Genomic DNA, 20,097 nt, shown 5'->3' on the forward strand with positions numbered 1-20,097 from the left:
GTTCTGCCATTTGGAGGACTATGCCTAGGGTTGCAAAGTTTTGGTAACTTTCCCCAAATTCCCTGTTTTCCCAGAAATTCCAGTTGGAATATTCCTGGAATCAGGAGGGAATAAGGAATCCTCCAACCAGGTTACCAGCTTTTTAAACCCTAACTATGCCATCAATGCCATAGCCTGGTGCCAGATCAGTTTCTGCTGTATAGCCAACTCCTATGGCCACTATCTTGCCAAACATTACAGTTGAACTGCAACAGTATTCTCCCATTTGTGTTGATTGTGAGGACCTATAGGTTGGTATAATTAACATATTTGGGAAAATATTTTGCAATGAGCGGATTTTTATTTTGTTGATGAACATCTTTTTGGGGTGAATTTCTCCCAAGCATGATCAGTGAGTAGACCTTTTTATTGCTATATTTCTATGGCACAGGCTGTATTTCACAGGCAAAATAGCACAGATCTGTGCAAAATATACTGTCAAAATTATAACAATCTGCAGCATGATTTAATCAATTTTCAACAACAATGTGCATTAAAATTAGGTGTTTTTTTAATCACGAAATGATGCATGCAATACACACAATGCATTTGTGAGTTGCAGTATTTGGAACTCACAATGGATATTAATCCCTTCCCGCCTATGTGAAATATTGTTTATTTTGCTCACTGCTGTTTGCTCATGTAAAATGTCCCCCATTATGCATTTTCTCTAGAGGCAGAGCTAGAACAAAGGAGAGAGACAGACTGCAGTTGTCTGTGATAAAAAGTTTATTATGTTAAATGTCATGGGTTTTCTCTCTTTCCCCAAATGTTATGTACTGAATATGAAATAACACTCTCAGTCCAGTGTGAGGGAGTTCAAAAGTAGTGCAACCTAACAGAAATGCAATGACGGCTTTACTGCTCTCCAATAATGTTACATTCTTTGACACCCCCCCCCACCAACAGTGGGATTTGATTCACTTCATAAGGTAAGCCAATGCTTGGATGGCAAGGAGAGAGGGATACACAGACAAACTTTTAGTTATCGTTCATATACCATTCAGTGAAATGTTGACCTGTATGAGAAGCTTGTCATAGTGAATGTTGCTGTTAAATAAACAAGTTATGCAGGGTCAGACAATGCCCTGTTTTTTTCTGTTATTGTTTCCTTTAAGATAGAAAGCAATTTTCTGCTTCACAAATGCATTCAGTCACTAGAGCGTGCAAGGAAGTGACAGGAGCTCAAATTGAGATTGCTAATAGAAAAGCAACACAAGCCACATTGTAACCGAAGGTGCCAAGTCCTTTGTCACCATCAAACTATATTAGTTAATACAGCACAGTAAGCAGTATACGAGTATTAAATTAAGCCAGTTGTCACATCTCCAAATAGGATGATTTCCAATGTATGCAAATGTCTAATTTAAAGCAATGTTGAGTATTCAGCCAAGCTGTGGTATAAGCAAAAATAGCTCTCACCGATTTTAGTATTTTCCACATTCAAAAAATGCCAAATCCTTAAGGAGTGTTGGCATGATAGTGCACTGCAATTGCACAGGCAGGGGGATAGTTTGGTGCATTACTTACCCAGTCTCAAGGTGAATGGATTGCTGGATATGCGCCCTGCACACATGGCTAAGAGCAGCAGAGCGGCCCAAACCGGGTGCATCTTCTATGACTCCTCATGGGGCTTACCTTGGGGGTGCCCCTCTCACAGCCAGCTGCACACAACAAGAAGAAACCGTCAGCATAGATAGAATAGAGAACTATTCTATTCTCATCAACGCTGTGGTATCCCAGGACTCCCTGGGAAGCAGTGACCATTGTTATTGTGTGTACTATAAATGGACAATGCATAATCAATAACTTATCAACAAATTGGCATACAATGCACTAAATAAAAAAATAGGCCTGTCAAATAAAATGTATTATAAAATGAATTTACTCTACCGCAGCAGCACACAACGGCACCATATTTGGGTCCTCATTCTCAGGTTGTAAGCTGGGAAAAATTTAATGTATTACGCCGTCATAACTATAATACAGCTGCTTCTTTTGTCAAGTGAATAGTAATACACATGCATTATTAACCAGAGAGACAGAACATTCAATGTTTTCATTTGAAAACCTGCTCTGCTCTTTGAGGGTTGTATTACTGGGCAGTCTACCACTAATATGCTGGTAATTCATTTATCACGATGGGGAAGTGGCAATTAAGCAAACACACACAATGCTCAATCAATTCTCCCATATGCAATTACTGCAGATCACCGTGAATGGCTTTAAATGGCCCATGTGTAGGCAGCCATTGGCCTATAGAATACTGAATAGTGGGATGTCCAACCTGGTCTCGGAGCATTTTGTATTATTCTGTATGTAAATCCGAGACACTCTGATTAGTATGATATGTTACGTTTGGTATGGTGTGTATTAATTTGAGGATATGTTCAGAATTTACTAATCTAAAAATGTGTTACGAATTGGCAAACCGAAAATTAGTTAGCTAGGCTAGGGGTTAGGGTTAGCTAAAAGGGTTACGGTTAGGGGAAGGGTTGGCTAACATGCTAAATAGTTGCAAAGTAGATAAAAAAGTATTAAGTAGTTGAAAGGTTGCTAAAATGCTGAAGTTGTCTGTGATGAGATTAGAACTCGCAACCTTTGGGTTGCTAGACGTTTGCATTATATGCAGTTTGTTTTTGCCTTAAGTAACCCTCTTTCTTGTACTTACTTTATCATACAAATTTTAGCGTCCCGGATTTACATCTATGAGACCAGACTTAGATGTCTGTGAGTGTATACCACCTATGCAGTAACAACCTATGTATGTTGTAACAGAGCTTGCACAATAGGCTATAAATTGTTGGACAAAACAGACAAAAAACAGCAAATCGGCTCCAAGTGATTTTAATTTAAGAATCTATTCCCAAGTATTCCCATGCATAATAGAGAGAAACATGTGATTGTATGCAAATGTAAGCAAGGTTTGAAATGATGTATGTTTTAGTCACATATCTGTTTTGGCTTGGTTTGTATAGGGTTACGTTCAACTTTAAAGAAATCACAGACACAGTACCTCAGTTATTATTAAGACATGTAAAATATAGGTACAAAGAGTTTCAAACATCATTCAAGTGCACCTGAGCATGTACAGTGCCCTCAAAGTATTCACACCACTGGACTTTTTCCACATTTTGCTGTGTTACAGCCTGAATTTAAAATGGACTAACTTGAGATTGTGTCACTGGCCTACACACAATACTCCATTATGTCAAAGTGAAATGTATTTTTTACAAATTAATACAAAATTAAAAGCTGACATTTCTTGAGTCAATAAGTATACAACCCCTTTGTTATGGCAAGCCTAAATAAGTTAAGGAGTAAAAATGTGCTTAACATGTCATATAATAAGTTGCATGGCCTCAGTGTGCAATAATCATCTTTAACCTCATCTCTATACCATACACATACAATTATCTGCAAGGTTCCTCAGTCGAGCAGTGAATTTCAAACACAGATTCAACCACAAAGACCAGGAGGTTTTCCAATGCCTCGCAAAGTAGAGCACCTATTGGTAGATGGTTAAAAAAAAATCCTTTGAGCATAGTGAAGTTATTAATTACACTTTGGATGGTGTATCAATACACCCAGTCACTACAAAGATACAGGCAATCTTCCTAACTAACTAATCTTGCTAGAGAGGAAGGAAACTGCTCAGAGATTTCACCATGGAGCCAAACAGTTAGTTTTATCCTGTCACAGCCATTAAAATCTGAGGATGGATCAACATCATTGTGGTTACTCCACAATACTAACCTAAATGACAAAGTGAAAAGGAAGCCTGTACAGAATAAAAATATTTCAAAACATGCACCCTGAGTGGAATAAGGCAGTAAAGTAATACTGCAAAAAATGTTTGGGGCAAATCCAACACATCACTGAGTATCACTCTGAATATTTTCAAGCATGGTGGTGGCTGCATCATCTTATGGGTATGCTTGTCATCGGCAAGGACTAGAGAGGAAAACCTGGTTGTCTGCTTTCCATCAGACACTGGGACAAATTCACCTTTCAGCAGGACAATAACCTAAAACACAATGCCAAATATACACTGGAGTTCCTTACCAAGAAGACATTGAATGTTCTTGAGTGGCATAGTTACAGTTTTGACTTAGTTTCGGCTTGAAAATCTAAGACAAGACTTGAAAAGGACTTTCTAGCAATGACAGAGCTTGACAGAGAACCAACTTGACAGAGCTTGACAGAGAACCAACTTGACAGAGCTTGAAGATTTTTTTTATATAGAATAATGTGCAAATATTGTAAAATCCATGAAGCTCTTAAAGACTTACCCAGAAATACTCACAGCTGTAATCACTGCCAAAGGTGATTCTAACATGACTCAGGGGTGTGAATACTTATGTAAATTAGATTTCTTTATTTCATTTTCAATAGGGGGAAAAATAATTGAATACATTTTGAATTCAGGCTGTAACACAAAATGTGGAATAGGGTCAATGGGATATGAATACTTTCTGAAGGCATGTGACAATTTTACTTAAAGATCCCAATGCAGCTGTTTTCATCTCAATATCACATTATTTCTGGGTAACAATTAAGTACATTGATCATTTTCAATTCGAATGGTCAAAAAGAAACAGAAATAGCTTCTTAGCAATTTCTCAAGCAAGAATTTAGCTAGGACTGTGTATTTGTATGTAATTTTCCCTTTTTGGGGGAAATTGTAAAGTCCCTTTTTGTGGCATCTGACCACACTACCGAACAGTAGTCCAGGTGCAACAAAACTAGGCCCTGTAGGACCTGCCTTGTTGATTGTGCTGTTAAGAAGGTAGAGCAGCACTTTATTATGGACATACAGTGCCTTGCGAAAGTATTCGGCCCCCTTGAACTTTGCGACCTTTTGCCACATTTCAGGCTTCAAACATAAAGATATAAAACTGTATTTTTTTGTGAAGAATCAACAACAAGTGGGACACAATCATGAAGTGGAACAACATTTATTGGATATTTCAAACTTTTTTAACAAATCAAAAACTGAAAAATTGGGCGTGCAAAATTATTCAGCCCCCTTAAGTTAATACTTTGTAGCGCCACCTTTTGCTGCGATTACAGCTGTAAGTCGCTTGGGGTATGTCTCTATCAGTTTTGCACATCGTGAGACTGACATTTTTTCCCATTACTCCTTGTAAAACAGCTCGAGCTCAGTGATGTTGGATGGAGAGCATTTCTGAACAGCAGTTTTCTGTTCTTTCCACAGATTCTTGATTGGATTCAGTTCTGGACTTAAATTTCGCCATTCTAACACCTGGATATGTTTATTTTTGAACCATTCCATTGTAGATTTTGCTTTATGTTTTGGATCATTGTCTTGTTGGAAGACAAATCTCCGTCCCAGTCTCAGGTCTTTTGCAGACTCCATCAGATTTTCTTCCAGAATGGTCCTGTATTTGGCTCCATCCATCTTCCCATCAATTTTAACCATCTTCCCTGTCCCTGCTGAAGAAAAGCAGGCCCAAACCATGATGCTGCCCCACCACAGTGGGGATGGTGTGTTCAGCTGTGTTGCTTTTACGCCAAACATAACGTTTTGCATTGTTGCCAAAAAGTTCAATTTTGGTTTCATCTGACCAGAGCACCTTCTTCCACATGTTTGGTGTGTCTCCCAGGTGGCTTGTGGCAAACTTTAAACAACACTTTTTATGGATATCTTTAAATGGCTTTCTTCTTGCCACTCTTCCATAAAGGCCAGATTTGTGCAATATACGACTGATTGTTGTCCTATGGACAGAGTCTCCCACCTCAGCTGTAGATCTCTGCAGTTCATCCAGAGTGATCATGGGCCTCTTGGCTGCATATTTGATCAGTCTTCTCCTTGTATGAGCTGAAAGTTTAGAAATAGAAATATTTTTGTATCCAAATCCGGCTTTAAACTTCTTCACAACAGTATCTCGGACCTGCCTGGTGTGTTCCTTGTTCTTCATGATGCTCTCTGCGCTTTTGACGGACCTCTGAGACTATCACAGTGCAGGTGCATTTATACGGAGACTTGATTACACACAGGTGGATTGTATTTATCATTATTAGTCATTTAGGTCAACATTGGATCATTCAGAGATCCTCACTGAACTTCTGGAGAGAGTTTGCTGCACTGAAAGTAAAGGGGCTGAATAATTTTGCACTCCCAATTTTTCAGTTTTTGATTTGTTAAAAAAGTTTGAAATATCCAATAAATGTCGTTCCACTACATGATTGTGTCCCACTTGTTGTTGATTCTTCACAAACAAATACAGTTTTATATCTTTATGTTTGAAGCCTGAAATGTGGCAAAAGGTTGCAAAGTTCAAGGGGGCCGAATACCTTCGCAAGGCACTGTATGTTTTTCCAGGAGCAGACTATGCTCAATAATGTATAAAGCCACACTGAAGTCTTAACAAAATAGCCTCCACAATCTTTTTATCATCAATTTCTCTCAGCCAATCATCAGTCATTTGTGTAAGTGATGTGCTTGTTGAATGTCCTTCTCTATAAGCATGCTGAAAGTTTGTTAATTTGTTTACTGTAAAATAGCATTGTGTCGGATTAAACACAATTGTGTTATTCTTCACTATTCTTAGAGGAATGACTTTTGCTTCCTTCCAAGCCTGGGGGCACACTTTCTGGTAGGCTTAAATTGAAAATATGGCAAATATGAGTGGCAATATCGTCCGCTATTATGCTCAGTAATTTTCCATACAAGTTGTCAGTCCCGGTGGCTTTTCATTGTTGATAGACAATAAAAATTCACCTCTTCCACACTCACTTTACAGAATTCAAAATTACAATGCTCGTCTTTCATATAATTTGGTCAGATAGACTTGAATGTGTAGTGCCAGTGTTTGTTGCTGGCATGTCATGCCTAAATTTGCTAATCTTGCCAATAAAAAATAATTAAAGTTGTTGGCAATATCAGTTGGTTTTGTGAGGAATGAGCCATCTGGTTCAATGAATGATGGAGCTTAGTTTTCCTCTTTACACAACATTTCATTTGAGGTGCTCCAAAACGTTTTACTTTAAATCTGTCATTTATCTTTGTTTCATAGTGTAGTTTATTCTTTTTATTCAGTTTAGTCACAGGATTTCTCAATTTTCAATACATTTGCCAATCGATTGTGCAGCCAGACTTATTTGCCATTCCTTTTGCCTCATCCCTCTCAACCATATAATTTTTCAATTCCTCATCAATCCACAGGGATTTAACAGTTTTTACAGTCCCTTTCTTAATAGGTGCGTGCTTATTAGTAACTGGAACAAGCTATTTCATAAATGTGTCAGTGTCTGTTTGCTCCTCATTATACACCATGGACCAACAACATAGGAATCACTACAAAACTTATTTTATGACCTCTTATACACTATATTAGGCCCAGCCTTTGGAACTTTTGTTTTCCAAGTTATGGCTACTATATTGTGATCACTACACCCTATAGATTTGGATACAGCTTTCAAGAAAATGTCTACAACATTAGTAAAGACGTGATCAATATATGGTGATTTCATTCCTGTGCTGTTTGTAACTACACTGGTAGGTTGACTGATAACCTGAACCAGGTTGCAGGCACTGGTTACAGTTTGAAGCTTTTTCTTGAGTGGGTAGCTTGAAAAAATATACCTCTGTTTATCACATACATTATCAAGCATTTCACACATGTTACCCAGATAATGACTGTTAGCACTTGGTGGTCTATTACTTCAACAGTGAGAGATGAGATCCTGAGATCCTCTAATCTTTACAGGAATGTGGTTATGAATATAAACAACACCTCCCATTGGCATTTATATATTTTCTGTAAAAGTTATAACCTTGTATTGCTACCACTGTATCATCAAAGGTATTATCTAAGTGAGTGTCAGAGATAGTCAGAATAGGAATGCCATCTGTTACTAGCAAATTATTGATTTCATGAACCTTGTTTCTTAAGCTACATATGTTAACGTGGGCTATTTTGATTACTTTTCTTCTGGGATGTTTACTTGTTTTTATTTCTTTACTGAGAAGCTTAGCAGAAGTAGATATGCTCATGTTATTTATGTTAGTGCAAGGTGAGCTGCACACAGTGGACTTCCTCCTAGGGCACACCTGCTCAGTGCTAACAGTATACATTTGGTTCATATGCACATGATTACTGCATAAAATAGCTGTAGGATCAGCAGAGGCATTCAGGGTAGTTCGAGGGACATACATTAGGTTACTTACATTGTCTACCAATGCCGTTGGTGTAATGTACATCTTCTGAAGCATTATGACAACTCTGCGTCACAATGGTAGAGATTAGCTGGGCTTGGGTCATTGATAAGTCATTGTCTCAACACAGCCTTATAATGCTGTGAAAGGATCCAGGAACCCAAATGATTTGGGTGGATTCTATCCTCCTCATAAAACTTGTTTTGTTTCCAAAAGGTATTGAAATTGTCAACAAAATTACACCCATTGAGATGTAATAACCACATAGCCAGTTGTGGCAGTGGTCTGAGTGGGGAGGGGATAACTGAAATCTAGCTGATATTGGTCTATTAAATAATGTACCACCTGGTGATGTCACCAGGCATGCCAAAACTACATCCCACCAAAAGAGCCTGAAATTTCAGGCGGCCTTTTCAAAAAGAGACAATGACTAACACCTGCCTCTGATTGAGAACCATATCAGGCCCAAACACAGAAACAGACAAACTAGACATCCAACATAGAATGCCCACTCAGATCACACCCTGACCAAACAAAACATAGAAACATACATACAAAGCAAACTATGGATTTAAATTAATCTCCTGTATTTTATTTACTATACAGTGGCTTGTGAAAGTATTCACCCCCCTTGGCATTTTCCTATTTTGTTGCCTTACAACCTGGAATTAAAATACAATTTTGGGGAGGTTTGTACCATTTGATTTACACAATATGCCTACCACTTTGAAGATGCAAAACATTCTTTATTGTGAAACAAACAAGAAATAAGACAAAAAAATGAACTTGAGCGTGAATAACTATTCACCCCTCCAAAGTCAATACTTTGTAGAGCCATCGTTTGCAGCAATTACAGCTGCAAGTCTCTCGTGGTATGTCTCTATAAGCTTGGCACATCTAGCCACTGGGATTTTTGCCCATTCTTCAAGGCACAACTACTCCAGCTCCTTCAAGTTGGATGGGTTCCGCTGGTGTACAGCAATTTTAAGTCATACCAAAGTCCGGGCTTTGACTAGGCCATTCCAAGACATTTAAATGTTTCCCCTTAAACCACTCGAGTGTTGCTTTAGCAGTATGCTTAGGGTCATTGTTCTGCTGGAAGGTGAACCGCCGTCCCAGTCTCAAATCTCTGGAAGACTGAAACAGGTTTCCCTCAAGAATTTCCCTGTATTTAGCGTCATCCATCATTCATTAAATTCTGACCAGTTTCCCAGTCCCTGCTGATGAAAAACATACCCACAGCATGATAATGCCACCACCATGCTTCACTGTGATGGTGTTCTCAGGGTGATGAGAGGTGTTGGATTTGCGCCAGACATAGCGTTTTGCTTGATGGCCAAAAAGCTCAATTTTAGTCTCATCTGACCAGAGTACCTTCTTCCATATGTGTGGGGAGTCTCCCACATGCCTTTTGGCAAACACCAAACGTGTTTGCTTATTTTTTTCTTTAAGCAATGGCTTTTTTCTGACCACTCTTCTGTAAAACCCGGCTCTGTGGAGTGTACAGCTTAAAGTGGTCCTATAGACAGATACTCCAATCTCTGCTGTAGAGCTTTGCAGCTCCTTCAGGGTTATCTTTGGTCTCTTTGTTGCCTCTCTAATTAGTTGCTTCTCTGATTAATTCCCTCCTTGAGTTTTGGTGGGCGTCCCTCTCTTGGCAGGTTTGTTGTGGTGCCATGTTCTTTCCATTTTTTAAATAATGGATTTAATGGTGTTACGTTGGATGTTCAAAGTTTTGGTTATTTTTTATAACCCAACCCTGATCTGTACTTCTCTACAACTTTGTACCTGACATGTTTGGAGAGCTCCTTGGTCTTCATGGTGCTGCTTGCTTGGTGGTGCCCCTTGATCTTATTTAGGGGCTTCATAGCAAAGGGGGTGAATACATATGCACACACCACTTTTCCGTTTATTTATTTTTTAATTTGAAACTAAGTCTTTTTTTAATTTCACTTACCAATTCTGACTATTTTGTGTATTTCCATTACATGAAATCCAAATAAAATCCATTTAAATTACAGGTTGTAATGCAACAAAATAGGGGAAACGCCAAGGGGGATGAATACTTTTGCAAGGCCCTGTAAGCACTTATATTCCTACCTTTTTGACTTGTTTAACTCCCAGTATCAAATGTCTGCCAATGTTGAATGTTATGGTTAAAGTTTGACGTCAAACTGGGCCAAGGGCCCACTGATAATATCCATGACACTATGTAATTCTGTAACCGCTGATATTGTCTTCCTCCCGGGCTGGTATTTACAGAACACTTGATACTGTTGGATTAGAATATAAAGGGTCTTTCTCCAAGAGGTCCGCTATACATTTTTTATCTGCTTTATAAATAGAACCCAGGAAAATATGTTTAATATATTTAACCTTTATTTATCCAGGCGAGTCAATTAAGAACAAATTATTGTTTACAATGAAGGCCTGGTAAAAAGGTATCGCTATTTTCTTCTCATAATGTAGCATTCCGCCTAACAGTGTATAGGATCACATAAATATGAAAACAAACTGATTTTGGGACATTTTTGGAAAGCAGTCGAGTGCGTGGCTGAACCCTGTCTAGTGTGTAGCACAGCCACTTTCCTAATAAAATATTTTTGTAGGAAGAATGCCAGGACAAACTTTCTTATGGATTCATTTAACCGTTACCAAGGTAGGACTGCAATCTAACTTTTGTGGGAAATACAGTATGCTAGCTAGTCAGTGGTGTAAAGTACTTAAGTAGTACTTCAAACTATTTTTAGTTAAGTATTTGTTTGGGGTATCTGTACTTTACCTTACTATTTATATTTATTACAACTTTAACTTTTACTCCACTACATTCCTAAAGAAAATATGTACATTTTTCTTCTATACATTTTTCCTGACACCCAAAAGTACTTGTTACATTTGGAATGTGCAGGCAGGACAGCAATATGGAATAATTCACCACCTATCAATAGGTGGGGCTCACTAAACACATATACTGGATTTGTAAATTATGTCTGAGTGTTGGGAGTGTGCCCTTGTCTGGCAGTAACAAAACAAGAAAATGTTGATGTATACTTTACTTTAACTCAAGTATGACAATTCATTTTTTCCACCACTGTACTTAAGTATATTTAAAACCAGATACTTTTAGACATTTACTCAAGTAGTATTTTACTCGGTGACTCACTTTTACTTTAGTAATTTTCTATTAAGGTATCTTTACTTTTACTCAAGAATGACAATTGAGTACTTTTTCCATCACTGTAGCTAGGTAAGTTTTGGGTGTCTGTTGAAAAATGGTCTACTAACTTTATGATAATAGTTCATATGGGTAACATATTCTCATGGGTTTATATTATTTTAAATTTTTTGGTGGTTTTTATTTTTGCATCGTGCTCTCAATGTGTCCGTTGGCATTAACATTAGCTGCCAGCTGCCTCCCAGAGCATGTGGAAGGCAATAGTGCTCAGCTAGCTGGCTAACCTTGGGCTGGCTTTGCAAGGTAATACATTGGAACAACCATTGCTTGTGGTAATAAAAAACACTGCAGTCATTGTCATGTACAGGCAGCATTTTGGTTTAAATGAAAATCCTATGGAGGCTATTTGGAAACAATAGCAAGTCTGCGTTGGAAATTCAACAATGTAAAAGCGAAGCAGCATACTCCTCTTGCTAATCTTGGCCTGTCCTTATATATAAAAATGAATGATTCCCACAGCTCTACAGTATTAAACACATTATGGCTGCAATCAAAAGATAAAATGCCAATGACATCTCTATTTGCATAATGAAACTACCATTTTGGACGTTAACCTTTAAGTTAATGGATCTGCGAGAGTCATGCTACTGGCTTAGTTGGTAGCATGGCGTTTGCAACGCCAGGATTGTGGGTTACAGTAGATTCCCATGGGGGACAAGTATGAAAATGTATGCACTCACTACTGTAAATCACTTTGGATAAGAGTGTCTGCTAAATGACTAAAGAATGCGATCCTGGCTCCAAGATACCAAAGTTCAAATTCAATGCCTCCGAATTGATATGCAGGGCCATGGTCCGATGTCTCTAACATGAGAATACTCTCAGCAGAGATTAGGAACATTGTTGAGAGGACACCGTGAGGAATTAATGAAGTTTTGGAGACGAAATGTTGACATTGACACTTCTGAAGTAAGGAAAGCTTAGGGAGCTCAGAAACCCAATGGACTGTGGAGCCGTGACACATCATTGAACGAAGTAAGGACCTATTTGAAATAAGACTTAATTGGACTCTTTAATTTGCATTTCATTATGCATAACTGTTTTACAGACGTGATTTTGCCATTTCAGATTAACCACTTTAGAAGATTAGCGGGCACAATATTAGTGGCTATTTCATGAACTAAAAAGAGGTTGTGGCTTTGAAATTCAATCAAATTTGAAATAATGTTCCCTTATTGCAACCTTTCACCCAAGCTGTTGTTGGTTGTAAATCAAGTGCAGGGTTCCATGCCGGAATCTCATCAGTATTCATTAAAACTAATTTGATGAAGCAAAAGGTGATCCTGAGATAATATTTTGTTCTGCTGGGCAGCAGTGATACACCCTGTGACTGATCTCAAACATCTCCCCTTCAAGTGAAGAGGAAATGCAGTACACACTGCCATGACCCTGATTGAAGACGCACATTAAATAATATCCACAGGAGAAAGAAAACACGGTGAGAAAATCCCGAGCAAGCTGCAGGAGACAGATATAGCTGATACATCTCCGGGCTCATCCCCCATCTGTGGTGTTTGACTCTCCCTGGAAATAAATAGTGGTGTGAAGAATCACCTTTTTAATATGCGGACTGCATAAACAGAAACAAGACAGGTGGTGGGATTCACAATAGGATTAAGCTGAACAGGAAGATACTAGGACTGTGATATCAGTTTTGTGCAGCGAAATGTCACTAATGCAACTCTAATACAGCCTTTCTGGTGCAAACTATTTCTGACAAAGTTCAATTTCTGGCTAGATAGCAGAGAGCAAGAGTTATTTTCAATATTGATGTCTGGCTAAAAATGTGAGTCAAAATGCAGGGTTGGAGCAAATTGTTGCCAGAAAGCCCTTTAGTCTAACAATCCAGCTGAGGTTTGAAGACACAATCCTCTTTGGCTATGCCTCCATGTGGTGTGGTGACATGGCATCATACCAAAAAGCATGGCTGGGTGAATTTGATCCCTCTCATCTAGCAGCTATTCAACCAAATAGTTTACTTCTGCAGCCATTACCACTTTACAGTGGTGTGCTTTCATCCAGGTCTTATTGGTCAGGAGGAAAATAGTAATCTCTGAACCAAGAACCCAATTTCGCATGCGCTAGCTAGCTAACATGATTTACTTCTGGGAGAGGAAGTGGCTGAATTTAAACTAATAGAAACAGCAGATTCTGCTCCTCCCCAGTACAGAACCACTATGAACATGACCAAAGACACTTATTGATAAGACCGGGAACAATTAGAATTTCCCATAGGAAATAAATTCACTTAACCGTCATGTTAACACTAGTTGGGCTTGTGTGTTTGTCTACCGGATAGCTACCACAGTGCCACCAACGAGAATCAGCCTTAGCAAAGCATCTGCACATGTGCACAGGGATTTCCCCCGCTCTAGAAACATTATTTTCCTCACAATGATTGTATCCATTAACTTGTAGGTTGTTGGGTTTTAATGAAAAGAGGTGTCTTATGAGAAGTTCGATAAAATATGACAAACCCTATTTACACGTTTGGCAATGTTTGATCGGAGGAATAGGTCTATACGCTCTTCCACCAACCCCTGCGTGGCTGGTTGTCATACTACAATGCAAAAAAGTGTGACGGCTAACGCTAACAAGCTAAGCCATATTTTTTTTACTTTACAGTTAAACTTCCCACCTCCTCTTCAAGCACCACTTTGATTCCCAAACTGGGGTACATGTAACCCGGCCATCGGGAGTACGCCAAATCAAAATGTGATTCACTTTAAAAAAAAATATATATATATATATATATATATATATATATATATATATATATATATATATATATATATATATATATATATATATATATATATATATATATATATATATATATATATATATTTCCAAACAGTCCATTTATATTTTCTAACTGGGCTATACATTTGGGTGTTTTTTTTTTCTCGCCTGAGTAGTCTCGTTTCACTGCCAAAAGTGTCAATTGAAATATCAAAATAATAACACAATGTCAAATACAGGTAGCCTAGTCAAATAATTAACATACAATCACATTAACCGTTACTCTCTCGCGGGAATTCCACTAACGGTCCGCATGTAGCCAAACATAGCTGCTGCTCATGTTGGTATCTGTACTGATGGCGCAAGCCATGACAGACATAGTGGAGTGGCATGCAAGTAGTTGCTCCCAAAGCCACTTGGGTACACTGCAGCATCCACCGAGAGGCTCTTGCTGCCAAGGGAATGCATGACCGCTTGAAAGACATTTTGGACACTACAGTGAAAATGGTTAACTTTGTTAAAGCAAAGCCTCTGAACTCTCATGTATTTTCTGCACTATGCAATGTTATGGGCAGCAATCATGTAATGCTTTTACAACATACATAACTGCGCTGGTTATCAAGGGGCAAAGTATTGACACATTTTTTTTTAATTGAGAGATGAGCTTAAAGTTTTCTTTACTGACCATAATTTTCACTTGTCTGTCCGCTTGCATGATGACGAGTTTCTCACACGACTGGCCTATCTGGGTGATGTTTTTTCTTGCCTGAATGATCTGAATCTAGGATTACAGGGACTCTTTGCAACTATATTTAATGCAGTACAAAAATGAGACTATGATTAAGCAGTTGGAGCTCTTCTCTGTCTACATTAACAAGGACAACACTAAGGTTTTTCCATCAATGTATGATTTTTTTTCTGTGTGCAAATGAACTCAAGTTTACGGACAATATCAAATGTGATATAGCGACGTACCTGAGTGATTTCGATGTGCAATTACGCAGGTACTTTCTTACGGATGACACAAACAACTGGATTCGTTATCCCTTTCATGCCATGCCTCCAGTCCACTTACCGATATCTGAACAAGAGAGCCTCATCGAAATTGCAGCAAGCGATTCTGTGAAAATTTAATTTAATCAGAAGCCACTGCCAGATTTCTGGATTGGGCTGCGCTCAGAGTACTCTGCCTTGGCAAATCGCGCTGTTAAGACACTTATGCCCTTTGCAACCACGTACCTATGTGAGAGTGGATTCTCGGCCCTCATTAGCATGAAAACTAAATACAGGCACAGACTGTGTGTGGAAAATTATTTATACATTTTTATTTCACCTTTATTTAACCAGCTAGGCCAGTTGAGAAGTTCTCATGTACAACTGCAACCTGGCCAAGATAAAGCAAAGCAGTGCAACACAAACAACACAGTTACACATGGGATAAACAAACATACAGTCAATAACACAATAGAAAAAAATCCATATACAATGTATGCAAATGTAGTAAGATTAGGGAGGTAAGGCAATAAATGGCCATAGTGGCAAAATAATTACAACGTAGCAATCAAACACTAGAGTGATAGATGTGCAGAAGATGAATGTGCAAGTAGAGATACTGGGGTGCAAAGGAGCAAAAAATGTTTTTTTAAATATGGGGACAAAGTAGTTGGGTGCTACGGGTGGGTGCTGCTATCGTTACCAGTGAGCTGAGATAAGGCGGGGCTTTACCTAGCAAAGACATATAGATGACCTGGAGCCAGTTTGTTTGGCGACAAATATGAAGTGAGGGCCAGCCAACAAGAGCATACAGGTCGCAGTGGTGGGTAGTATATGGGGCTTTGGTGACAAAATGAATGGCACTGTGATAGACTACATCCAATTTGCTGAGTAGAGTGTTGGAGGCTATTTTGTAAATGACATCGCTGAAGTCAAGAATAGGTAGGATATTCAGTTTTACGAGGGTATGTTTGGAGGCATGAGTGTTGGATGCTTGAACTGTTTGGGCACAGACATGGATAGCATGACAGAACTCTGCAGGCTATCTCTGCAGTAGATTGCAACTCCACCCCCTTCAGCAGTTCTATGTTGGCGGGAAATGTTGTAGTTGGGGATGGAAATTATAGAATTTTTGGTGGCCTTCCTAAGCCAGGATTCAGACACGGCTAGAACATCAGGGTTGGCGGAGTGTGCTAAAGCAGTGAATAAAACAAACTTAGGGAGGAGCCTGCTGATGTTAACCTGCATGACACCAAGGCTTTTACGGTTACAGAAGTAAACAAAAGATAGTGCCTGGGGAATAGGAATGGAATTGGGGGCTACAGGGCCTGGGTTAACCTCTACATCAACAGAGGAACAAAGGAGGAGTAGGATAGGGTACGGCTAATGGCTATAAGAACTGGTCGTCTAGTGCGTTGGGGACAGGGAATAAAAGGAGCAGATTTCTGGGTGTGGTAGAATAGATTCATGGCATAATGTACAGACAAAGGTATGGTAGGATGTTAGTACAGTGGAGGTAAACCTAGGCGTTGAGCGACGATGAGAGAGGTTTCGTCTCTTGAGGCACCAGTTAAGCCAGGTGAGGTCTCCGCATGTGTGTGGGGTAGGACAAAAGAGCTAACAAAGGCATTTTGAGTGGGACTGAGGGCTCTATAGTGAAATAAAACAGTAAGAACTAGCCAAGACAGCAGTACACAAGGCATATTGGCATTAGAGAGAGGCATAAAGCAAACACAAGTGTTGATCAGGAGAGCTAAGACAACAACGGGTAAATGACGATGAATGGGCAGAGCGGGTTAGTTAGGTACATACAGGACCTGAGTTCGAGGCTGGGGCCGACAGGTAAACAAAATTAGGTACCGTGTTATGAAACGGTCTAGGGGGAATCAGCTGTGTAGCCGAGTGATCATAGGGTCAAAAGAGCAGCAATACGTGAGTCAGGGTGCCATTCGGCAGACACCACTACAATAGGTGAGCAGGGAACACAGCGTTCAGAAAAGCTAGCAGCTCGGCGCTAGTAGATGGTTCTTCGGCGACATTTTAACAGAATAGCCTGTTGAGACCCCCTCGGACTGTTATGTCGGTAGACCAGTCATGATGGATCGGCGGGGCTCCGTGTCGGCAGTTAAGGGTCCGGGCCAATTGGCAAAATAGGTATTGTAGCCCAAGAATTGGCTGAAGGACCTCTTCGGCTAGCCGGGAGATGGGCCTAGCTCGAGGCTAGCTCCAGGCTAACTGGTGCTTGCCAGTTAGCTAGGAGTAGCCACTCAGATAGCAGCTAGCTAGCTAGCTAGCAAATTCATTTTGATCTATCAAATAACTGATGGACACAGTAATATTTCAGTAGTGAAATTAGGTTTATTGGATTAACAGAAAATGTGCAATATGCATCAAAACAAAATTAGACAGGTGCATAAATTTGGGCACCCCAATAGAAAAATCACATTAATATTTAGTAGAGCCTCCTTTTGCTAAATTAACAGCCTCTAGATGCTTCCCATAGCCTCTAATGAGTGTCTGGATTCTGGATGATGGTATTTTTGACCATTCCTTACCAAACATCTCCAGTTCAGTTAGGTTTTATGGTTGCCGAGCATGGACAGCCTGCTTCAAATCATCCCACAGATTCTCAATGATATTCAGGTCTGGGGACTGGGATGGCCATTCCAGAACATTGTTTTTGTTCCTCTGCATAAATGCCCGGGTAGATTTTGAGCAGTGTTTTGGGTCGTTGTCTTGTTGAAATATCCAGCCCCGGCATAACTTCAACTTTGTGACTGATTCTTCAACATTATTCCCAAGAATCTGCTGATATTGAGTGGAATCCATGCGACCCTCAACTTTAACAAGATTCCCAGTACCGGCACTGGCCACACAGCCCCACAGCATGATGGAACCCTCACCAAATTTTACTGTGGGTAGCAAGTGTTTTTCTTGGAACGCTGTGTTCTTTTGCCGCCGTGCATAACGTCCCTTGTTATGAACAAATAACTCAATCTTTGTTTCATCAGTCCAAATGTGCGTTTGCATACCTCAAGCGACTCTGTTTGTGGCGTGTGTGCAGAAAAGGCTTCTTCCGCATCACTCTCCCATACAGCTTCTCCTTGTGCAAAGTGCGCTGAATTGTTGAACAATGCACAGTGACACCATCTGCAGCAAGATGATGTTGTAGGTCTTTGGAGGTGGTCTGTGGGCTGGTTTTGACCGTTCTCACCATCCTTCACCTTTGCCTCTCCGATATTTTACTTGGCCTGCCACTTCTGGCCTTAACAAGAACTGTGCCTGTGGTCTTCCATTTCCTCACTATGTTCCTCACAGTGGACACTGACAGCTTAAATCTCTGCGATAGCTTTTTGTAGCCTTCCTCTAAACCATAATGTTGAACAATCTTTGTTTTCAGGTAATTTGAGAGTTGTTTTGAGGCCCCCATGTTGCCACTCTTCAGATGAGAGTCAAAGAGAACAACAACTTGCTTGATTGGATGCACTTGTCTATGAAGTTCAAGGCTTAATGAGCTCCACAAACCAATTGTGTGTTCCAATTAATCAGTGCTGAGTAGTTACAGGTATTCAAATCAACAGAATGACAAGGGTGCCCACATTTTTGCATAGCCTATTTTTCACGTCTGATTTAATTTCATACAACTTAATATTGCTACACTAAAAATCTTTGTCTGGACAATACCCCAGTACTCAGCTTTTATTAGAAAATGAACGGCATGCCACTGTGATCATTTTCTGTGACGACAGAGTAAATTATTATGCAGCCTCAGAGGGGTGCCCAAACTTTTTCATACGACTGTATGTGCATCCTTTCAAGCACATCCTTCTCATTAACCTGTTGTGAGTTATTCACAATTTTCGATTAACAAATAACATTTTATATTTAATGGTTAAATAAAGAGCACAATTATTGCTTATTTTAATTTGTGCCCTGGTCCTTTAAAGAGCTCTTTGTCAATTCCCACGAGCCGGCTTGTGACGCACTCATTCTTATGTTTAATAAATGTGTGTGTTTGGGTGACAGGCTTACAATGATGGCAAAAAACAACATTTGAGAGTGCGCTGACCCTGGTGCTAGAGGGGGTACGCAGCTGGAGGTTGAATGTTTGAAGGGGTACGGGACTGTATAAAGTTTGGGAACCACTGCTCTAAAGAATCAGTCGCGCTGTGCACATCATTTTAGATTTTTCCACCTGAATCTCAGATTCATCAAAGTTCACTGACAGATTTCCAAGTTTTAAATAAGACTGTTACAAGACATTATCATAATACCCACAATGCATGACCTTTTCTAAACTGTTATCAGGTAACACACAGTTAAACTACAATATGAGCCATTTGAAAACAGCAAATATTGCACCTGGAATGACATGCATTGGGACATTTTATACAAAGAGAAGTGAAATGGTTTAGGAAAGGGATGATTATTTACAAGGCTCCATTTCAAGATGTTTATTGATTTACATGATTTGATTTCAATTCTACAGTCATGAAAGTGCCTCAGGAAACGTGGTGTCAGCATAAGCCAAAACACAGAAACTGCAGAGGGACGGTGTTAGACTGGGGAACAGAATGGCAATAGTACTCTACTCTCTTTGGCAGCGGAAAACGTGACTGAAATGAGGAACAGTCAGCCCACGTCATCGACTCAAATCTTCAGGGCATTGGCAGGCCAAGACAATTTAATTTTAAAGTCCCAGGAAGGCAGGCATATTATCACAGTCATTATAAAGCTTCTAGCTTGCAGCCTAACAATAAAGAACCTATGGATAAACATTCAATAGATTTATTGGCATGAATAATCAATGGTTTGTGCAATAGTGAGTAACAGGTCTTTTCATTTTAGACACAATATGGCCAAGAATGTGGAACGAGCCTGATATACAAAGTTATTCTAGATGTCA

The 20,097-nt window shown here is 39.5% G+C and overlaps 1 protein-coding gene across 2 annotated transcripts in view; it reads right to left on the minus strand.

Moving 5' to 3' along the window:
* LOC110533448 (glutamate receptor ionotropic, kainate 4) overlaps positions 1 to 20,097 on the minus strand; it is a 95,910-nt gene that overhangs the window by 64,418 nt on the left and 11,395 nt on the right. For both annotated transcript variants that reach the window (XM_021617662.2, XM_021617660.2), the window contains exon 2: positions 1,570 to 1,703. In XM_021617662.2, coding sequence (XP_021473337.2) covers positions 1,570 to 1,651 — 82 coding nt within the window. In that variant the 5' untranslated portion in view covers positions 1,652 to 1,703. The remainder of the gene's footprint in view (positions 1 to 1,569; positions 1,704 to 20,097) is intronic.

Source organism: Oncorhynchus mykiss, chromosome 10, assembly GCF_013265735.2.
Source record: "Oncorhynchus mykiss isolate Arlee chromosome 10, USDA_OmykA_1.1, whole genome shotgun sequence".
NCBI classification, from domain to species: domain Eukaryota; kingdom Metazoa; phylum Chordata; class Actinopteri; order Salmoniformes; family Salmonidae; genus Oncorhynchus; species Oncorhynchus mykiss.